Source organism: Corylus avellana, chromosome 4, assembly GCF_965113065.1.
Source record: "Corylus avellana chromosome 4, dhCorAvel1.hap1.2, whole genome shotgun sequence".
NCBI classification, from domain to species: Eukaryota; Viridiplantae; Streptophyta; class Magnoliopsida; order Fagales; family Betulaceae; genus Corylus; species Corylus avellana.
This window is the reverse complement of record NC_142493.1, coordinates 25434312-25452912: the sequence shown is the minus strand read 5'-3', so window position 1 is coordinate 25452912 and position 18601 is coordinate 25434312. Positions and strand designations below refer to the sequence as shown.

Sequence of the window (18601 nt, the reverse complement as noted above, 5' to 3'; positions counted from 1 at the left end):
ATAGTAGAGGCTCCCAAAACATATTCCTAAAAAAGGGCCAAAGTGCCGGCCCTAGTTCCAATCTCTTGGCAAACACCACCAATTCTTTACCAAATGACCCGACATTTTCCTCAAATTGTACTCGCATGATGTGATGTGATGTGATGCGATGTGATATCAATGGTATGGTGTCTAACCATTTCTCTTTTTTTTTTTTTTTTTTTTTTTTTTTGAATGACTTTGTCTTTTAGATAAAATCTGACTTTTGCTATTTTGTATTTCACAAACGAATCATAGTTAACATGACCTGTGGTGTGTTGGCTTGGTGGTTTGCCCTATATACTGTCATTTAACCAAAAAGGAACAAATAGGAAGATTTTTACAAAAATTTATAATAAGGTTGGATAGCGTATCCTATAACATCATAAAAGGTAAAGGTGTTTGTCTTTTACTTTGGTGGGTTTTCGAGGGAGCGAAACGTGGGATTTTGTTAGCGGATCAGCTCCTTTAATTTATATATGCATTTGGAGGAAGATAGGATTATAAACAAATCTAATACCTAATCAGTATTATTATATACACGCAACAAGCAAAGCAATCCCGTAACGAAAACCTTTGTGCTTGGTTAGTGTAAATAATTTGATTTTTATTGAGGTTTTAGTGGAGTTATATTAGATTATAATTCAGTTAAATTTGAAAGTGTGCATGTAATTTGTTAAAATTAATGGCTCATATTTTTTCAAGCATAGACAATAATATTAAAATACTAGTAGTTGCATGAGTAGATGGAACGAAATAATATTGTAATTTGAAAATTTTTAAAATACATCTATATATATTATAACTATGAATTTTTAATAATAAAATATAACGTAAGTATATCGGCTAACCATGTAACTTGATCTCTTTCTTTTTAATTTCATATTATTTATCATTTTTTGTAAAGTACCGACACAATTTTCAAAGTCTTAACTCTTCCTTAGCTTTTAATCGGTAAATGCTACACTTGTCGTCTATCTTTTTAATTAAAAAGAAAAAGAAAAGAAAAAAGTACACTGCCACTACGTTAGTCCTTTATAGATAGCTGCTTGAGCTTTTTTACATCGCCTCCATGACTGCCATCTGCAACGATCTATTAATATTAATTATGTCTCTCATCAACTTGTACGGATCTCACATAGAATAATGTGCATCCCCCGTGTGTGTGGTTTCACCAGTGTGAAGAAAGAAATCACTAGAAGATCCACGTGGTTCTTATACACATGAATTCTGAAATGACCTGTCAGGCTGTCTCAAAGTCAATTTTTCAATTTTTAAATATGAGTTTATCTGATTTTATGTTCTTAAGAATATTTTATATTTTAAATTGTTTATTAATATATTCACATAGTTAAAGCTTGTTTTACGGATACTAAAAATATTGAATTTATTTTTGAACATAAGTCTTAGAGCATTCCCAATGAAAGAGCCAAATGTTACTTTTATCTAGAATAGCTCTTTAAATGTTCAAAAAACCTTCCACATTGGATGAGCCAAAAATATATGTAAAATAGATATTTGATTAGAAGAGCTAAAAAAAAAGTTAAATGTAGCAGCACTTTTTAAGGGAGCCATTTTATTTTTTAGTGTTTCTCTCTCCTGCTTTATCTTTTTTCCAAATCTTTTCCCGCCTATTTTTTAGAAATATAGCTAATCGGATGTGTAGACACTTAAAAATGGCTTAGCTAAACTAGATAAAAGTGAGTTTTGAAGAGTCATTTTACATAAAAATATGGCTCTTCCATTGGGAATGCTCTTAGAGATTTAATAGTTAATTTTATATAAAAAAATTGACTAGAGATAGAGAAATAGCATTTTCCTTTTTGATTTGATTTTTTTAAAATCATATATGTCAACTTTAGGAAGCCACACCCTCAAACACGCCACTCCACTATATAGTCTATATATGATCCTAACACTCCCTGCTTCTAGTCACCATCAGCTCTCCTGTCGTCTAATGAATCTGAGAGTAAATCTTACACGCGCCGATGCTTTGGCTTCCTTGAGCCGCTCGCACTGCCATTCATTGCCTACCACCGTTGTCACCAGTCAACTATGATGGTTTCCTGCCCCCCCGGCACCTACTTCCTGCGCTTTTTCACCATGCACCGTCAAGTGGCTTACATGCTTCTGTCCTCATCCGCCTTCCGCCAATGCTGCTAAGTTGTGATTTTATTTACTGTTTTTTTCATTTTTCTTGTACTTTTCTTTTTGTTGTGTTTTTTTTTTTTCCTAGTTTATTTGTATTAGCCTCCTTTTATATTTTTGACAAAGTTTTTCCTCTATGTCGACTATTGATGGTTGGGTTTGGTTTATTCTACAGAACACTCATAGTCATGTTGATAACCCTTTTGGGTTTTATTCCATTTATGGAACGTTGCCATATTTAACTGCTTTTATTGTTGTATCAATTTATTTGATGGGTCAGATCATTTATTTGACTTATTCTTGACTATTTTTAGAATGACTTTATCACTTTTATTTTTTATTTTCTTATAATTATCCTTTTCCTCCTCCCCATGGGATAGAAAAAGAAATTAAAAGAAAGAAAAAAAATCCTTATTTGGTTACTAATAACTTTTTCACAACCTGAGCAAATAATTGGAAATTTTTTCCCCACTAATAATCAAGTAAAGCTTTGAAGTTTGAATCCCAAGCCTTATCCAACTGGAATCAATTGATATAATAGGTGGGTAAAGGTACGGCAGGCTATTTACAAAACAAAAATTCATCACTCGACGACAAAACAAAATAGTACGAGTACGAGTATCAGTGGCATGGATGATAATTATTGACACGAAGTTGGGCAAATAATCAACCCTTCCTCTGTACGACACTGTTCCACCGCAGGAAGGACTCTCACCTGTACGGGCTCCACGTTCTCCAGGGGCACTCTCGTGATTGTCTCAAACTCCATGCCTGTTCCCTGATCCCACGGCTCAAACAGTTACAGCATATCCGGCCGTTGGATCCCACCACGTGGTCATCATGCATTCGCTCATTCCTCTACCCACGAATATTCCCCCAAAACATTCCGAAACCATTTTATCGCTCTATTTAAAACCCACAACCCCCTAATCAAGACCCACTCTCCCTCTCACACAACCCCCACCCGAAAAGTAATGAGCGAAGAACTTAACAAAAACTACCAGATCTGCGAAGAGCTCGGCCGGGGACGATTCGGCGTCGTTTTCCGGTGCCTGTCGCTCGAAGACGGTTACACCTACGCCGTAAAGTCCATCGACAAGAAACTCACCCTGGGGGACTCGCTGGACGCACAGTGCCTGTTAACGGAGCCTAAGATCCTTAAGCTCCTGGCTCCACAACCCTACGTCATCGGCCTCCATGGCCTCTACGAGGACGAGACCCACCTCTACATGGTCCTCGATTTGTGCTCTGCTTCGGACCTCCACCACCGGATCGTGACCCGCCAAGTCATGTCCGAGCCCGAGGCCGCCTCGGTCATGGACCAGCTCTTCCAGGCCCTGGCCCACTGCCACCGTCTTGGCGTGGCTCATCGCGACATCAAGCCCGATAACATTCTCTTCGACGAGCGCAACTGCCTCAAGCTCGCCGATTTCGGATCGGCCGAGATTTTCAAGGACGGCGAGCGGATGAGCGGCGTCGTTGGCACGCCCTACTACGTGGCGCCGGAGGTCCTCGCCGGGAGGGACTACTGCGAGAAGATCGACGTGTGGAGCGCAGGCGTCGTTTTGTACATTATGCTCGCCGGGTTCCCGCCGTTCTACGGCGACTCGGCAGTGGAGATTTTCGAGGCTGTGCTCAGGGCCAATCTGAGGTTTCCGGCTAGAGTTTTCCAGTCGGTGTCGCCGGCGGCTAAAGATCTACTCAGACGGTTGCTATGCAAGGACGTTTCTAGAAGGTTCTCGGCGAAGCAGGCTCTAAGTAAGTCCATCCATGCCTCTCAGTTCTTGGCTTTTATCGTCTGTTTGGTTGCCGAGAAAATTTCCTTATTGTTTTCTCAGCAGCCAAACAGGCTAATCTCTTCCTAGCAGAATTAAGAGCCGCTAAAAGATCCTATTCTAGTTTAGGTATTAAGCAAAATTAATTATGACGTGGTTGTTCACTGATAGATGATTGGGTTTGTTTGATACAGGACACCCCTGGATAACAAGTGGAGGAGGGTCTCTTACTTGAGAAAGAAGAAATTATCATAAACGAAGCAAAATATATTGTGCTGCATTTAGATATAATAGGGTTTTGTAAAGGTGTGCGCTACAGCGCTGTTGTACATGTGCCCGAAGCTCTTGTACATATTTTTCTGGAAGCGAATTTTTCCTCTTTTTTTTTTTTTTTTTTTTTTTTTTTCTTTTTTCTTTCGTTGTAATGCGCTGGAGTATGAGTTTATAAAGCGCCAAGAAGATATTGCCAAATAGAGAGAGGGAGAGAGAGAGGTTTTTTGAGTAGATTTGGATTTGCTCTTCCGGATCTTCCCCATCAGTTTGGTGTTCTGGTTTTTTGGCAGTGAAGGTGGGAGAGGATCATGCATGGTGATAAGCTGTATGTCATGTATGATATGTAATGAAAAGTTTCGGAGTTACCTATGGTTGTTGTTTGTTTGTTTGTTGATAAATCCCTCTGGTTATTCAATCAGTGTTTCGTTAACTACTAGAAACAGTAGTAGATATGACCAATTAACTACATCCCACCAAATTCACATCTCTCTCCTTATTGAGTAATAGCTTCAACGGATCCTCTTTAATGAGACTTGTTTTTCCGTTATTATGTTCAGAAAATGTACAAGATATATATATATATATATATATACACTGTAGCAAAATGTTTTGATTTTTAACTTTACTTTAAATTCTTAAATTATCATCCGTTTTGACATGTGTTATAAATTTCAAAACTTCTTAATTGCAGTCAATTTGAACTCTTCTATCAATTTTTGCCGTTAATACTTACAAAAAAAAAAAAACAAAATTACCCTTGAACACATTATTATGTTCAGAAAATGTACAAGACATATATATATATATATATATATAGTTAAAACTACTGTAGCAAAATGCTTTGATTTTTAAATCTTTTCTCTTCCATATTCTCTATCGCTCATCTCCTCCAGTCTATGCGAGTCCTCTAATTTTGTCTCAATATAACGTGCCAGACGTATGTAAGTGTGTAACGGTGTGTTTATGGTCCAAGACCTAATTGAGAATATAATTTCATAGGTCAAAAAAAAAAAAAAAAAACCTCAACCTGTATAAAAAAAAAAAAAAAAAGGTTAATTACTTTTTTAGTACCTAAATTTGTACATTTTTATTTTTTTCCACATGTAGTTTAAATCCTATCACAATGGTACTTGACTTACAGAAAAAGTCCAACTTAATATCCCCGTTAGCCCAAACTAACAGAATGCCACGTGTTGTCACATATAAATGCTATGCGTCCAAAAAAATAAAAAATAAAAATTAAACCCTAAAGATAAAAAAAAAAAACTTGAAAATTATGGTGTGGTTCAGCCACCCAATTTTGGCTACGAACCACCCCCAATGGCCAAAAAGGGGGTGGTTCAACCACCCCCATGACCTTTGGGTGTGGCTTGGCCAACCCTAAGGCCTTTGAGAGTGGCCCGACCACCTCAATTTAAATTTTTTTTTTAGGGTTTAGTTTTTTAATTTTATTTTTTTAAGATACGTGACATTTGTCTGTAATAACACATGTGATGGAACCTAACAGAAGTACTTAATCTTTTTCCCATAAGTCAGATACTATTTGTAACATGACTTAAACCTAATGTGAAAAAATAAAAAAATGTGTAAGCTTAGATACTAAAAATGTAATTAATTAAAAGAAAAAAAAAAACTACATACATATTAAAATCTTTTATTTTTCATGGGAATTTGGTGTATGTATATATGCCCAACCGTACTTATTTAATGTTATTTTTATATGTAAGCGACGTAACCGTACTTATAATTGATCTCAAAGGAACATAAACGGCGGACCACTGGATGAGTGTTTGGTTATCAAAAAGAGGTGGTCGAATCTGTTCCGCATGTGCTGGCACTCATCACGCTCCACGGAGCTCTAATGTTCTTACACGTGCTATCTTTTTACTATTCATTGTTGACCAAAAACGATGCTCGCTAACACTTTTTCTACCTTTTGTTTTTAGTCTTTTCTAACCCAACTTTAACGCCCATGACTTTTTTCTTTCGAAAAAAGGGATTCCTTCTATAATGTATTTTGCACCAAATTTGACGCAAATTTGAGTCTTCTTTTGAGTTTCAAGAAGATTAAAATATGGTATTCGTGGGGTAGCCAATATAATCTTCGAAAATAGTTTAATCAGTTGTGAATTACGCGTCTTCGAGGTAGTTTAATCAGTTGTGAATTACGTTTTATAAAGTGAAAATTATTGGTTCGATTTCTCCCTCATCCTTTCTTTGTGTAAACATGTAAAATAATAATAATAAAATAAAATATCTCATATATTAATTGGATTATTTAGCAACATTAAAAAGAACAAATATCAATTCCATCCCTTAATTAAAAAAAAAAAAAAAAAGAAGATTTGATCTCATTGTCAATGTTTTAATATTCTAATAAATTATCACTTACTCTAAAATTTTACTTTAATAAGAGATATGAAAATATATGTTGAAAGGACTACACTCTATAGTGACGCGGCCGAGTCCATTCATCACAGATAGTCACCATTATAATAATTAATTTCATTACTTAGGACTATGGGTGTAAACGAGCCAAGCTTGAGTAAGCTTCCCTTATTTGGGCTCAGCTTGTTTAAATTTTACTCGAGCTCGAGCTCGAGCCGAGCTTAAGGACAAGCCAAAAAATCGAGTTCGAGCTCTAGTTCATAATAAGTCAAGCCGAGCCGAGCTAGTTCACGAGCTGGCTCTTATATTTAATTTAATTTGTTTAATTTATTAATTTATTTTTAGTATAAATTTAAACTTCAAGTATTCTTAAACGGTTCAAGAAGCCAGCTTGTATATGAACATTTGCTTAGTCTGGCTAGCAGAGTATGGAGCTCGAGTCAATACAGCAAGACATTTGGTTTCGAAGAGAAAGGATATGCATGCTATTAGAAAAAAAAAAAAAAAATCATCAATTTTTAATATTAATATGAGGAATTATGTGAATAACTACCAATTTGAGCCTTATACAAGCTGCTCACGAGCTTAACCGAGTCGAGCCAAGCTAGCTTCATTTAATATTCGAGCCAGAATTCGTGTTCATAAAACGCTTCATTTAATATTCAAGTCAAGTACGAGCCAAGCTTATGCGAGCCGAGCCTAAGCTCGCTCGCGAGCGGCTTGCTCTCTTAATAGCCCTAGTTAGGACCCGTTTGGAAGTGCGATTTTAATAAGTGTGATTTTAAAAATTGAGTTTTTAAAATCGCATAAGCGTTTAGTAAAACATGTTATGAAGTATTTATTTTATCAATTGAGTGTTTGGATAACATTAGCATATAATTGTGGTTTCATGGCCAAATAAGTAAATATTGTGTCAAATATTGTTTTAAGCAAAATCGTGATTTTGATTTAAATTCGCATTTTTTCAAATAAGCACCCCTTAGTCAGCTTATAGAAATCGCGAATTTTTTTCACGATTTTAAAATTTTCGTTTTTAAAATCGCAATCACAAACATTCTAAAATTGCGATTTGGTTTAAAAACGCATATTAAATTATTATTATTTTACATATATATATATATATGAAAGGATAGAATTATAGTATTGATATATTCCGTTTCAATAAACAAACCGGAACAATGACTAAAAAGAAATCCATAATTTCGACCAGTACTCTGCCAAAACTGTGTTTGAAATGAACGTGGCCCAGGTGTCTTTTTAACGTGTTCGATACGTGTTTGGATTGGCACAGAGACAAAACTGTCTGGCAAAGAAGGAAAATGTTTAATATTAATTTGGAGACCATAATCATATTATTGAGACTTGCTAGAGGGGTCATAGCCCATGCTCTCTTATTAGACCAAGTGTTACTTTCTCTAATATAATTTTAGAGTAAAGCCAAAGTTTCATATGTATAACTAAAGCCTAAAGGTTATGCTGACGATTATTTAAATTTAATAGAACAGCTGTGTTATATATAAATCAATCTTTTATCAACAATGAACTAGGTTAGAGAAATTTTATTCGACTCAATCTATTAAAATGGGGTCACTGGCCATGTCATGAATAATGAAGCTACAAACTGACTCTTGGCAGCACCTATAAAGACCTAACCCAACTGCTGAACCTTAATTATTCATTTGTTTTCTTTTGTGGCTCGAAATGATTAAAATGACTACTAAATAAATTAATGATTATCGATAGTGTTGTTCCTATGCACAATAATGATAAATAATATGAAATCGAAAAGAGAGACACAGATTTATGCGATTTGACAAGGTGCCTATATCCATAGAAGAGTGCAACTATATTTCACTATTCATGATTTAAGGTTACAACATAATATACTTATAAAAAAATCTTTGTACGGATATATTTTGAAAGACTCCAAAATACCCAACGGAGCTTCATTCTGCTCTGTTTCCTCGGCGAACCCCTAATATTTCATTGTTACTCTCTATGATTGAGAGAATATGAGCAATTAGTTCCAACGGATAGGATTATTTATTTCACTAATCAAATAGAATTAGAAATTGATGGCTCAATCAACCGCTGAAAGGAGCATATATCCACCCTCATTCATTTCTTATCAATGGAAACTTTCACCATTTGCATGTCGTCATTTTCGCTTAGAACACAGGTCTCTATATCTCATTATTGGTTAAGTTTCTAAGATATTATTATTATTATTATTATTATTGGTTAGAAAGCGTCAGCAGCTACGAATTAAGATGAGACGTTGCTTTGTGACGGCTGAAACATTATGCAGAGAGATCTGATCAACTTGGAAACGGAATTTTAGAATTGGGAGGGTAGGCCCACAGGCCACATGGCGTTAAAGATTAAGGTTGTTCGAGGCGGCTGGTCTGCTGGTTACGTTGTTGCTCATGTGCTTGTGTAGGGTTCCCCAACCATATTTGTCGGGGACTTCACTACATGTGCAACTGTTGGTGGTGGGTCAAATCTCTGCTATTCAATGTCTATAGTATGACAAATATTATTACGTACCAAAACAAAATCATATATATATATATATATATATAAAATGGAGTGAAATTGGGCTTCATCGCTACCCTTTGTTTCAATTTTGGGCTCAACTTACAAACAGGCCTTTTCTGATTAGAGGCAGCCTGAGTCGGCCTAGTAGCTTCACAAACCATCAATACTCAGTCCAAAAATAAGAATTTCCTTTATAAATCATGTGTGGTTTTCTCTCTATTGATATATATTATATATAAATTAACCCCTTTAAATATTAATAACAATTTTTACTGACACATGAAAAAGTAAATAGTTCAGAGTAACAGTAAATATAGCATTTGTAAAATGAAGGGTAATATTGTCTTAACACTAAAATTGAATACTAATATTTATAATATTACTCCTCATTTTACACTAAATAAATAGTGACATACTCTCTATTTCAAATGAAATGGAGAGAATTCTATTCCTCACAGATATGGGCTTGGTTCTCCAGAGGCAGTTCATAGAAAATTGTGCTAACAGGCTTTGTCAACGTTATATATATATATATATATGTTTTGTGAAAGACTTTCCTGGGATTAAATAGTTGGACCATTTTTATTGCTGTTATGTTGTTATAGGTTGGTGACAGTTTATTGGGGCCATTGGGCCATGGCACCCCAACCCAAGCCCCCAAATTTCCGCAAATTTATGTTGCAAATTAAAAAAATTCTTAAATTATGAATTATCCTCTCAATAAATCATATTTGACCCCCAAAACATATCTAACATATCCCGAAGTTTTCTGTAGGCTAGAACCGTTCTAACGTAGGGAATTGGGCCCGCTTTGTCACGAGTTCGTAAGCATTATGGCTTAATTAATTCAAACTTTGGCAGAAAATACCCAGATTCAATGGACAACACTTTTATTCGACATAACTCTGGCTCAGCTGTACGTGGGGTTCTTCGAATTTTCAGTCATGTCTACGGTATCCATCAAGACGATTGTCAATGTCCACCAAAATTTGAGTAGATTCGTTAGAAAAATTAATAAAGGCATAGAATTTATTTAATCAACGGATCCCTCCAATAATTAACTTAAAAGCATCAAGATTTAGGATGTATAGCCCAATGAAACATCCAAAATGAGCCGCCAAGAAATCAAGCTATTTATATATGGGCGTGAGAAAAATCTTTTGTTCTGCTTTGTTGATGAGAAATCACCGAAAGGAAAAACTTGGATTCCTTCCTATCTAATCAAGAACAGATTACCATGATGTATTCGCAAAGAATTAGCAGGAAAAAAAAAAAAAAACGAAGGTTTTGCAAAGTGGTAATGTGATGATAAAGTGAAAGGTTCTGATTAAAGTGACATAAAAGAGCCATCTTATCATGATATAAGAGTCGGAATTAGATGATCGATCTCATATATAATAACTAAGGCTAAGTTGTGTGCAGTTAGAAGATCGTCTAGAGCATGTTTATTTCACTCTAAAAATAAGTAGATGCAACTTCTTTCAAAAAAAATTTTGAGTGTTAGGATGACATGTCAAAATTTTTTGACGTATCTAAGTAACACGTCAAAAATTACAATTAATTATAATTATAATTAGGTATTATATATATATAGTTTTTGACGTGTCAAAACTAGCACGTCAGAAATTATTTTTGTTCCAATTTTTTTTTTTTAAAAAAATTTGGTTTATTTCTGACGTGCAAGTTTTAGCACATCAGAAATTTCTGACGTGCTAAAACCAGCACGTCAGAATTATTTCTACTAAAAAAATTTTTTATTCTCCAGGCAGTAATATAGGAAAAAAAAAAAAAAACATTTTTTCTGACGTGCTAATTATAGTACGTCAGAAATTTCTGACGTGTTAAATGTTGGCACGTTACTAAAAAAAAAAAAGGAGCGGAATTTTTAATTTTTTCCCTCTTTTTCCCTATCTTCTTTTATATATTCAACTTCTTTGGTCTTTTTTCTTTCATTTCCAGACTTAGCTCTCTCTCTCCTCTCTCAATCTCCCTAGCCTCTTCTCTATGCAGTAGATGCAGCCGGCCAGCTCCCTCTAGAGGGAAGAAGAAAAAGGAGAAAAAGAAGAGGAAGAAGAAGAAAAAGAAAAGGAGAAGAGAAGCATATCTGAAAAAAAAAAAAAAAAAAAAAAAAAAAAGGAGAAGAGGAGAAAAAGAATAGAAGATAAGAAGATTTTTTGGGTTTTTGAAGATTTTTTGAGTTTCACGTTTGGGTTTTTGATTTTTCAGGTTGATTTTTTGATTTGGTTTTTGATTTTTTGGGTTTGAGTTTTTGAAAATGGAGGAAAGAAGAGAGAGAGTGAGAAAATGAAGAAAAGAAGAGGGGGAGAGAGCTGGGGGAGAAACACGGTGGGGTGAAAATAATTTTTTTTTAAAATTATTATTTTAATTGAAAAATAATTTAAATTAATAAATTTTTTAATTGAAAAAAAAAAAAGATGGCCAAAATTTTTGACGTGGCAACACGTCAACAACATTGTTTGACGTGGTAGTGTTGCCACGTCAAAAAATTCTGACGTGGTGACACTGCCACGTCAAAATTTTTTTTTTGGTGTAGCACTGTAGACATGTCAAAAACCTGAAATTTTTGACACCCCCGTTTTAACCGTTGAGAAACATCAAAAGACGCACATCAAAAGGGGTTTTTGACGTGTCAATAGTATTGACACGTCAAAAACTTATAGTTAAAAATTTACTCCATTTTTGTAGTGCAAGGGTATTTTTCTTCCTTCAAAAAGTGAAAAAACAAAAATATTCCTAAAGTATAACTAAATTCATTTGAACGGTTCCCTTGTGAGCATGGGTTAGACAAATTGCCAAATCCAAAATCCAAAGTACTAGTAGACTTCTTCAGATGGTACCGGGAAATTGTTAAAACATACAACTTTTATATTAGGTTGGATAGATTTACCTAATTAGAATATTTATCATTTATGTGTAAGAATTTGATTACTTATATTGTATTCACTCTGATGATGTTGTAACTCATGTAAGTAACACAGTTGATTGCCTTGCAAAAGAAGATAAGAACAAACATGAAGGCTTATCACGTATATTGGCGGGAAATATCTTCGATGCCTAAGTGAGTGAAGGGTTATGAGATAAGGGAAAAAAACATAGAGTAAAGTGAGGAATGAGTTATAACTGAAAAATAGTTGTCTTTATATAAGCCGAAGATTTTTCATCTTGTATGACTTAGGCCACATGTCGCTCAGCCATTGGTCAAGACCCTATTTTGGCAAGGCGTTTGATTAGTGTCCTTAGTGGGGTAATGTCCTTGGAAGGGTAGCTGCATTGCATCCTTGCCTCCTACACTCGTTAATGAGTGTCAAGTAGTTTCAAGCATCTTTTGGCTACATTATAGACGTTATCTAATTTTTTTTTTTTACATGTCCATACAAGGGAAGGGGATGAGAGATTTGAACAAGTAACCTTCACTTTATTAGGCGTGGTCTACAGCCGATTAAGCTACTCCTTGAGGTCACGTTATTTAATTGCTTATTGGTAATTTAAGGACAATAAGCCGAGTGGCAGAAGTTGCGATCCTCTGCTATGCACTCTTCCTTGCTTCTTAGTCCAAGAGTAGGCCGAGCTACCGAGCCCAAGTGGTTGATGTTTTTTAGCCTAGACGTGTGGCTTCAATGGGTTTCCTCTACTCCAGGCCTAATTGGGTGGATATTGAAACATCACAATTCACAGTCCACCTGCCTCATTTTTCTTATAAACAACGTTGTTTGTATTGTATCGTAGACTTATCAAATTGAATAAGGGAAAAATGTAGCACGATAGTTTATGGCCATTCATTAGAAATGAACATGCCCAAATTATAGTTTTTTTTTTTTTTTTTTTTTATATGTCCGCACAAGAAAGGGGAGGAGAATTCGAACCAGTGACCTCCACTTCATTAAGTGTGGTCCCAGCCGATTAAGCTACCTCTTGGAGACAAATTATAGTTTAATACTCTAAATATTGGACATGATCTCAACCCCCCCCTCCCCCCCCCCCCGTAAAGCATGCACATGCCCAAGTTTTAATATCCACAACCTATAACGTGTCTAACCATGAGCCAGACCACGCAGCACCTTTACCAGGATTTTCTTTTTGGATTGAGCCAAGCCAACCACCAATCATTCTTTTCCACAAAAATGACCGACACTTGTATGTGCACTTGCCCGTAGCATCCGTGGAAGGATTCGAGACATTTTTATGGGTACATCGTCTATGTCAATACAATAAACCACAAACATTCACATGCAAAAAGCCAAGGGGAATCTTATGGAGGACCGGAAAACAGCAGAAGGACCACAAAGAGATCAAAGGGCTATAAAGTAATCATGGTGACAAAAGAAAAGGCAGAAGTTGAGAAGTGTGTAGGCTGTAGCCTTGAATTTCTTTGATGTCTTTTAGAGAACTTAAACTCATCATTGTTGTATACAAGAAGAACAGAAAGAAGAATAAAATGCTTATTCGATCCACTCCCACCATAGGCTGAATGCAAAGGAAAAGATCACAATGGCTTAAGATGGGTGTTGAAAGACATAATATACTTATTCTTATTCAACTTCAACCAAAATTTCCTCAAGAAATTGCTTCAACAGGTAATAAAAGCACCCCCCTAAAGTTCATTACAAGCCTCTAGACTCGAGTGTATGTAAACAAGTTCTGGAAGTTGTAGATGTTATTGTCTAATGAGCTGGATTTTCTTCAATAATGAGATAATCAATCACTATCACAATCATAAAAATTTCGCCAACACAATAGTTTTTGCTTTGGAGATATGCAGAATTTAGTGTTAAGAATCTCATACTTTGAAGCAATCACTGAAAAGAGTCCAACTAGATATTATTTTGCATTCACACAACAAATAGCAATAGATAATAGATTACATTAGCTCTTGTTGGTTGCTAACTACACGATGGGGAATGGAGGGGAAAGAAAGGGGGTGGTACTTTTAAATAAAAGTCAGAAAAGGAAAAACCACTACACTTTCTTTATAATTCTAATTACAACATACCCTCTCATCATACAAAAAAGACTATTAGTTCTCAAAGCAAGCAGTAAGGAAAGCATTTATTAATTTTTAGGATACGTGAAGTAAAAGAGTTTTTCATTGGATGAATAATACTATTTTTTACACCTATTTCACACAGAATGACATGACGTGTTTTAAGTAGCTTTCAAAAAGTCACTTAAAACATGCGATGTCAGTCTGTGTAAAATAGATGTGAAGACTAGCATTACTCAATGCACATAAAGTACCCTCTAAAGCAACTTTCACGAATTCGACTGGACAATACAAATACATTGGATAAAGGGAAGGCCTAGTTAAACCGGAACGGTTCTAAGGTCATGAGCAGCCTTTTGCCTTGACTCTGTTGCACCCCCATTTTCTTCCTCACCTTCACCAGTCATTTCCTCCAGTGATCTTCCCTTTGATTCAGGCACCAAGAAAGTAAACACTATTCCAAGGAAATTGACAACACCCAGAATTATAAGTGTACTTTTCACTCCAATACCCTTTTCTGCATACTGAAAGCCAAATGCCCCAACAATTGCCCCAGCCTTACCAGCTGCAGCTGATATACCATGACATGTTGACCTTAGCCTTGCCGGGAAAATCTCGGCCGGCACGACGAACGTAGTGGCGTTTGGACCGAAATTGGCGAAGAAAAACGTGAGGGAGTAGATCACAACAAACCCAATTCGATTGGCTTCTAAGGTCCAATGATGGTAAGGAATGGCCAAGGCAAACATGAAGACAGTCATGAAGAAAAACCCCATCAATTGAATTGTAAACCTCCCGATCTTATCAATAAATGCAACGGTAAACCAATACCCTGGCACAGTGCTACAAAGGGCTATAAGAGTTTGTGCCCTGGCAATTCTGAAAACCTCCTCAAGTGCACTCATTTCTTTTGCCTTAGGAATCCAACCAATGGCAGTGAAAATGTCCTTCTGAAACAAATTCTGGCTGTAGAAGGCAATATCCAACAAGAACCATGTAGTTGTGGTTCCAATCAAGTGAAGCCCATGTCGGCGAACAAACTGCATTGAGAACAAACCGAAATCATTTCCCCGTTCTCTGTTCTCCACTTTCTCCTGTTCAGCTTCCAATTCAACCTGCAGAACTTTGGACATATCCGCAGCTGCCTGCTTAGCATTCTTGGCAACCAAGGCAGTGTATCGAGCAGTTTCTGGCATTTTCATGCGCCAGTAGTAAGTAAGCAGAGCTGGGATTGCACCAAACATCACAATTATACGCCAAACATAATCAGCTTCTGCAGGAGTGGACCCACTTGGATCAAATTTATAAGCCGCGACAGGGTATTTGGACTTGAATGCTGCTGAGACTATAATAGCAACCATTCCACCAGCTAGAATTCCGAAACCTTGCATTGCAAACACCGCAGCAATGAAGGCTCCACGAGTCTTCTTGTTGGCATACTCAGACATGATTGTGGCAGACAGCGGGTAGTCACCGCCAATGCCAAAGCCAAGCCAAAACCTGAAGAAGCATAATGTTGCCATGACAGCATTGGCATTCTGGCCAAATGAAAGGCCACATGCAATTGAGCAAAGAACCATGAGCATGAGGGTCATCCCATACACGCGTTTCCGGCCCATTTTGTCTCCAAGCCAGCCAAAGAAGAGCTGGCCTGAAAGGGTGCCGCAAAAGGCAACGCCATTGACAGCAGCCGAGATATTTGAAGGGAGAGAGCCCGGATTAGGAGAGCCTTCCTCATAGTAGTACAAACGGCCTAACAGTTTGGTCACAAGAGAGATGCAAAAGAGATCATAGGCATCAGTGAAAAACCCCATGCCTGCAATCACTATTGCTGTGAAATGGTACCATTGAGTCTTAGCAACATCAAGGGCATTAAGCACCTGCAGTTGTTCCTTGGCCATAATTCTTCCTTCTCAGTACTCTCACAACCTCTTGAACTTTGTTTCCTTTATCCTGAAAGCCAAAATATATTAAATTTAATTATTTAATTAATATTTTAACAAACATATACTAGAATATCATGTTGGAATAATATTTATCTAATAAAAAGAATAAATTTTTAAAAAATAGATGCTGAAGGATTAAAAAATAAAATAAAAAATTAAGGTGTCCCATCCATATGTATAATATATATATCGCAAAAGCAAGAGCATGTGACCCAGAAGAGTTGGTCAGTGAGTGAGTTGACTCAGCCGAGCTGAACTAGAACTATTGGACTCGTGAGCTGTGGCAGTGACAATAAACCAAACAAAGAAGAAGACAAAAGGAGGGACCAGAGTTTTGTGGAGCTGTAAATACCTCTACGGGGAAGCAAACCGGTTTCAAATTTGAGGGCGGGCCATATGAATAAGAAAGAAGGAAAGAAACAGGTCACGACAGGAAACAGGGTGTGACAGAAGCGTGATAAATTGACCATGATGAGAGCATGGGAAGTCCATGAGTCAATAAAGTGATCCCTGTAGTTATCAACCTATATCATAAATTCCAGATAAAATATTAATTGTAGAAGAAATCAGGGAACACGTGGCAGAGAAAAGGGTCTCAGAGAACTTCTAAGTTCAAAGCATCGATTGGGTCAAACTGTTCTGGTTGCTTCTCGTGAGGGTGAGAGTGTTACAATTTTTGTTCACTGTATTTTGTTTTCTCATTAATAAATAATTCAAATACAAAATATTCATAAGAAAGAGCCGTTTCAGTGCTCTTCCATAAGTAAGATATACCAGTATAATTTTCATTGCAGATAGACTTAAAAGAAAAGGCCCAGAAAAAAAAAAGATGTTAAAGAAAAGGGTTGATGGAAAGAAATCTGATTCAATGGAAGGTCCAACCATGCAGGAAAAGCTGCAAACAGACAGGGAATAGTGATTGAAAACCAGAGGACTTTAAGGCAGGCTCCAGCCAAGAAGACAAAACCCCATTTCAGCAAATTTACATGAAAGTTGTACTTAAATAAATAAAATTAAAAAGAAAATATTCTGACCTGAGAATACGATATTAATAAATAAAAATAAAACTCTCCACTAATTCCAGTACTTTTCATTTGTTTATTTTCTGGTGGGGACTAGCATCGTAAATATGATATGCGAAATATTTCAGATAGTCATCTATCAGGAACCCTTAAAGTTTGGAACAGAAGTTTCAATCAGACAGAAAGCAAGGGGAAAAGGGGAAATAGAATGAAAACCCAGGATTCTCTTGAAGAAAGATTAAAGACGTACAATTTTCTTCAAGAACTACCTACATAGGCTACATCCCATCCAGAAACAGAGCAATTCTTCATCTTCAAATATTAAAGTAAAAAAAGGGAAAAAAGAAACGTAATAGAAATGAGAAGAAAAATTAGAACGTCAGAGAGTTTTTGTTTTGAAGTCTCTCTTAGTGCTTCATAATCAATATGACTAGTAGAGGTGAAACGCGTACTATAAAGATTTTAATATTGGTAGTTGTGAGTAAATCTATGTGTATAATTATGTTTACGATTTGACACCTAAACAAAAAATGGAGTTTTCAAAGCGCAAGCCCAAGAACATTTTCTGTATTTTATGTTTGGAGGACAATTTTCTGATTCACAGAAAAAAAACAGGGCAGATTTTTCATCCATCCCACTTGAAGAATAGAATACCACTTTAAGAAAGCGAAGAAAAAAAAAAAAAAAAAAACCCAAATAGTAACAAAGTTTATATGGAATCATTGAGAAAGTAAATATTACCTTGCCTGTACAGCACCAGAGAGAACAGTGACTCTCTGCCTCCTCTGCCTTCTTTTTCACATGCAAGAATTCATATTAAATGCATACACTAAAGAGACAGAGCTAAAGGCGAACAAGAAGAAGAAGAAGAAGCAGAAATTAAACGATCGTCCTATAAAGACTATGATTCAGAGAGAGAGAGAGAGTCTTGGATCTCCTAAAGAAGCAGAAATGGTGTGCTTGGGATATGAGGGAAGTGAGGAAGAGGTCATTATTTATAACGTCTTGCTCCACTAAAAAACACGATATCATATTATCATAACTTTGGTTTAAAGAAAATTTGGTTAAATCCGAACCCTCCATTTTGTTTTACTAAAACTACAGCATAAGCCGGATCTTTAAATTTCTTCTAATTATTTTAAATTTTATTTCTTATTCTTTTATATATATATATTAAATTTTATCTCCTCAACTTCTTAAAAGTATCGAGATGAAATAGTAAAATGGAATCAGTTAACTTTATACTAAGCATATTCGAATCCCAATTTTTACTCCCGTGAAATAGAAGGGAGTGACTCTGTCCGTTCAGGAGTGATAGACTTACAAACAAATTTTACAGAAAAAATTTTACGAATTGATGTAATACAACATTATTAGGTTTTTTAAAATTTGAACTTATCTTATATCCAATCACGTTGTGCCACATAATTTTTCTGTAAAATTTGTTTGTAAACCTAACATTCCTCCTGTCTTTTGCTAACAAAATTCCCA

The 18601-nt window shown here is 35.9% G+C and overlaps 2 protein-coding genes across 3 annotated transcripts; one reads left to right on the top strand and one right to left on the bottom strand.

Moving 5' to 3' along the window:
• Nucleotides 1–3093: 3093 nt before the first annotated feature.
• On the top strand, nt 3094–4583 carry LOC132178614 (phosphoenolpyruvate carboxylase kinase 1). The gene is made up of 2 exons (XM_059591076.2): nt 3094–3924; nt 4136–4583. Exons 1-2 carry the CDS (start codon nt 3141–3143, stop codon nt 4174–4176), a joined length of 825 nt encoding a protein of 274 aa, XP_059447059.1. The 5' UTR covers nt 3094–3140; the 3' UTR covers nt 4177–4583.
• Nucleotides 4584–13958: 9375 nt separating this feature from the next.
• On the bottom strand, nt 13959–18094 carry LOC132177194 (low affinity inorganic phosphate transporter 1). 2 transcript variants are annotated; one of them, XM_059589439.2, is made up of 2 exons: nt 17852–18094; nt 13959–16095 (listed from the first exon to the last, which is right to left on the bottom strand). In XM_059589439.2, exon 2 carries the CDS (start codon nt 16041–16043, stop codon nt 14463–14465), a length of 1581 nt encoding a protein of 526 aa, XP_059445422.1. In that variant the 5' UTR covers nt 16044–16095; nt 17852–18094; the 3' UTR covers nt 13959–14462. The 2 variants fall into 2 exon arrangements, with proteins under 2 accessions (XP_059445422.1, XP_059445423.1); XM_059589440.2 differs by lacking the exon at nt 17852–18094 and adding an exon at nt 16441–16570.
• Between the last annotated feature and the right edge of the window lie 507 nt (nt 18095–18601).

Excerpts from the sequence above, each read along its gene's own strand:
- LOC132177194 (XM_059589439.2), bottom strand. The coding sequence starts at position 16,043 with ATGGCCAAGGAACAACTGCAGGTGCTTAATGCCCTTGATGTTGCTAAG.
- LOC132178614 (XM_059591076.2), top strand. The coding sequence starts at position 3,141 with ATGAGCGAAGAACTTAACAAAAACTACCAGATCTGCGAAGAGCTCGGC. Across the intron at positions 3,925-4,135 it reads CTCGGCGAAGCAGGCTCTAA|GACACCCCTGGATAACAAGT; the intron begins GTAAGTCCATCC and ends TGTTTGATACAG.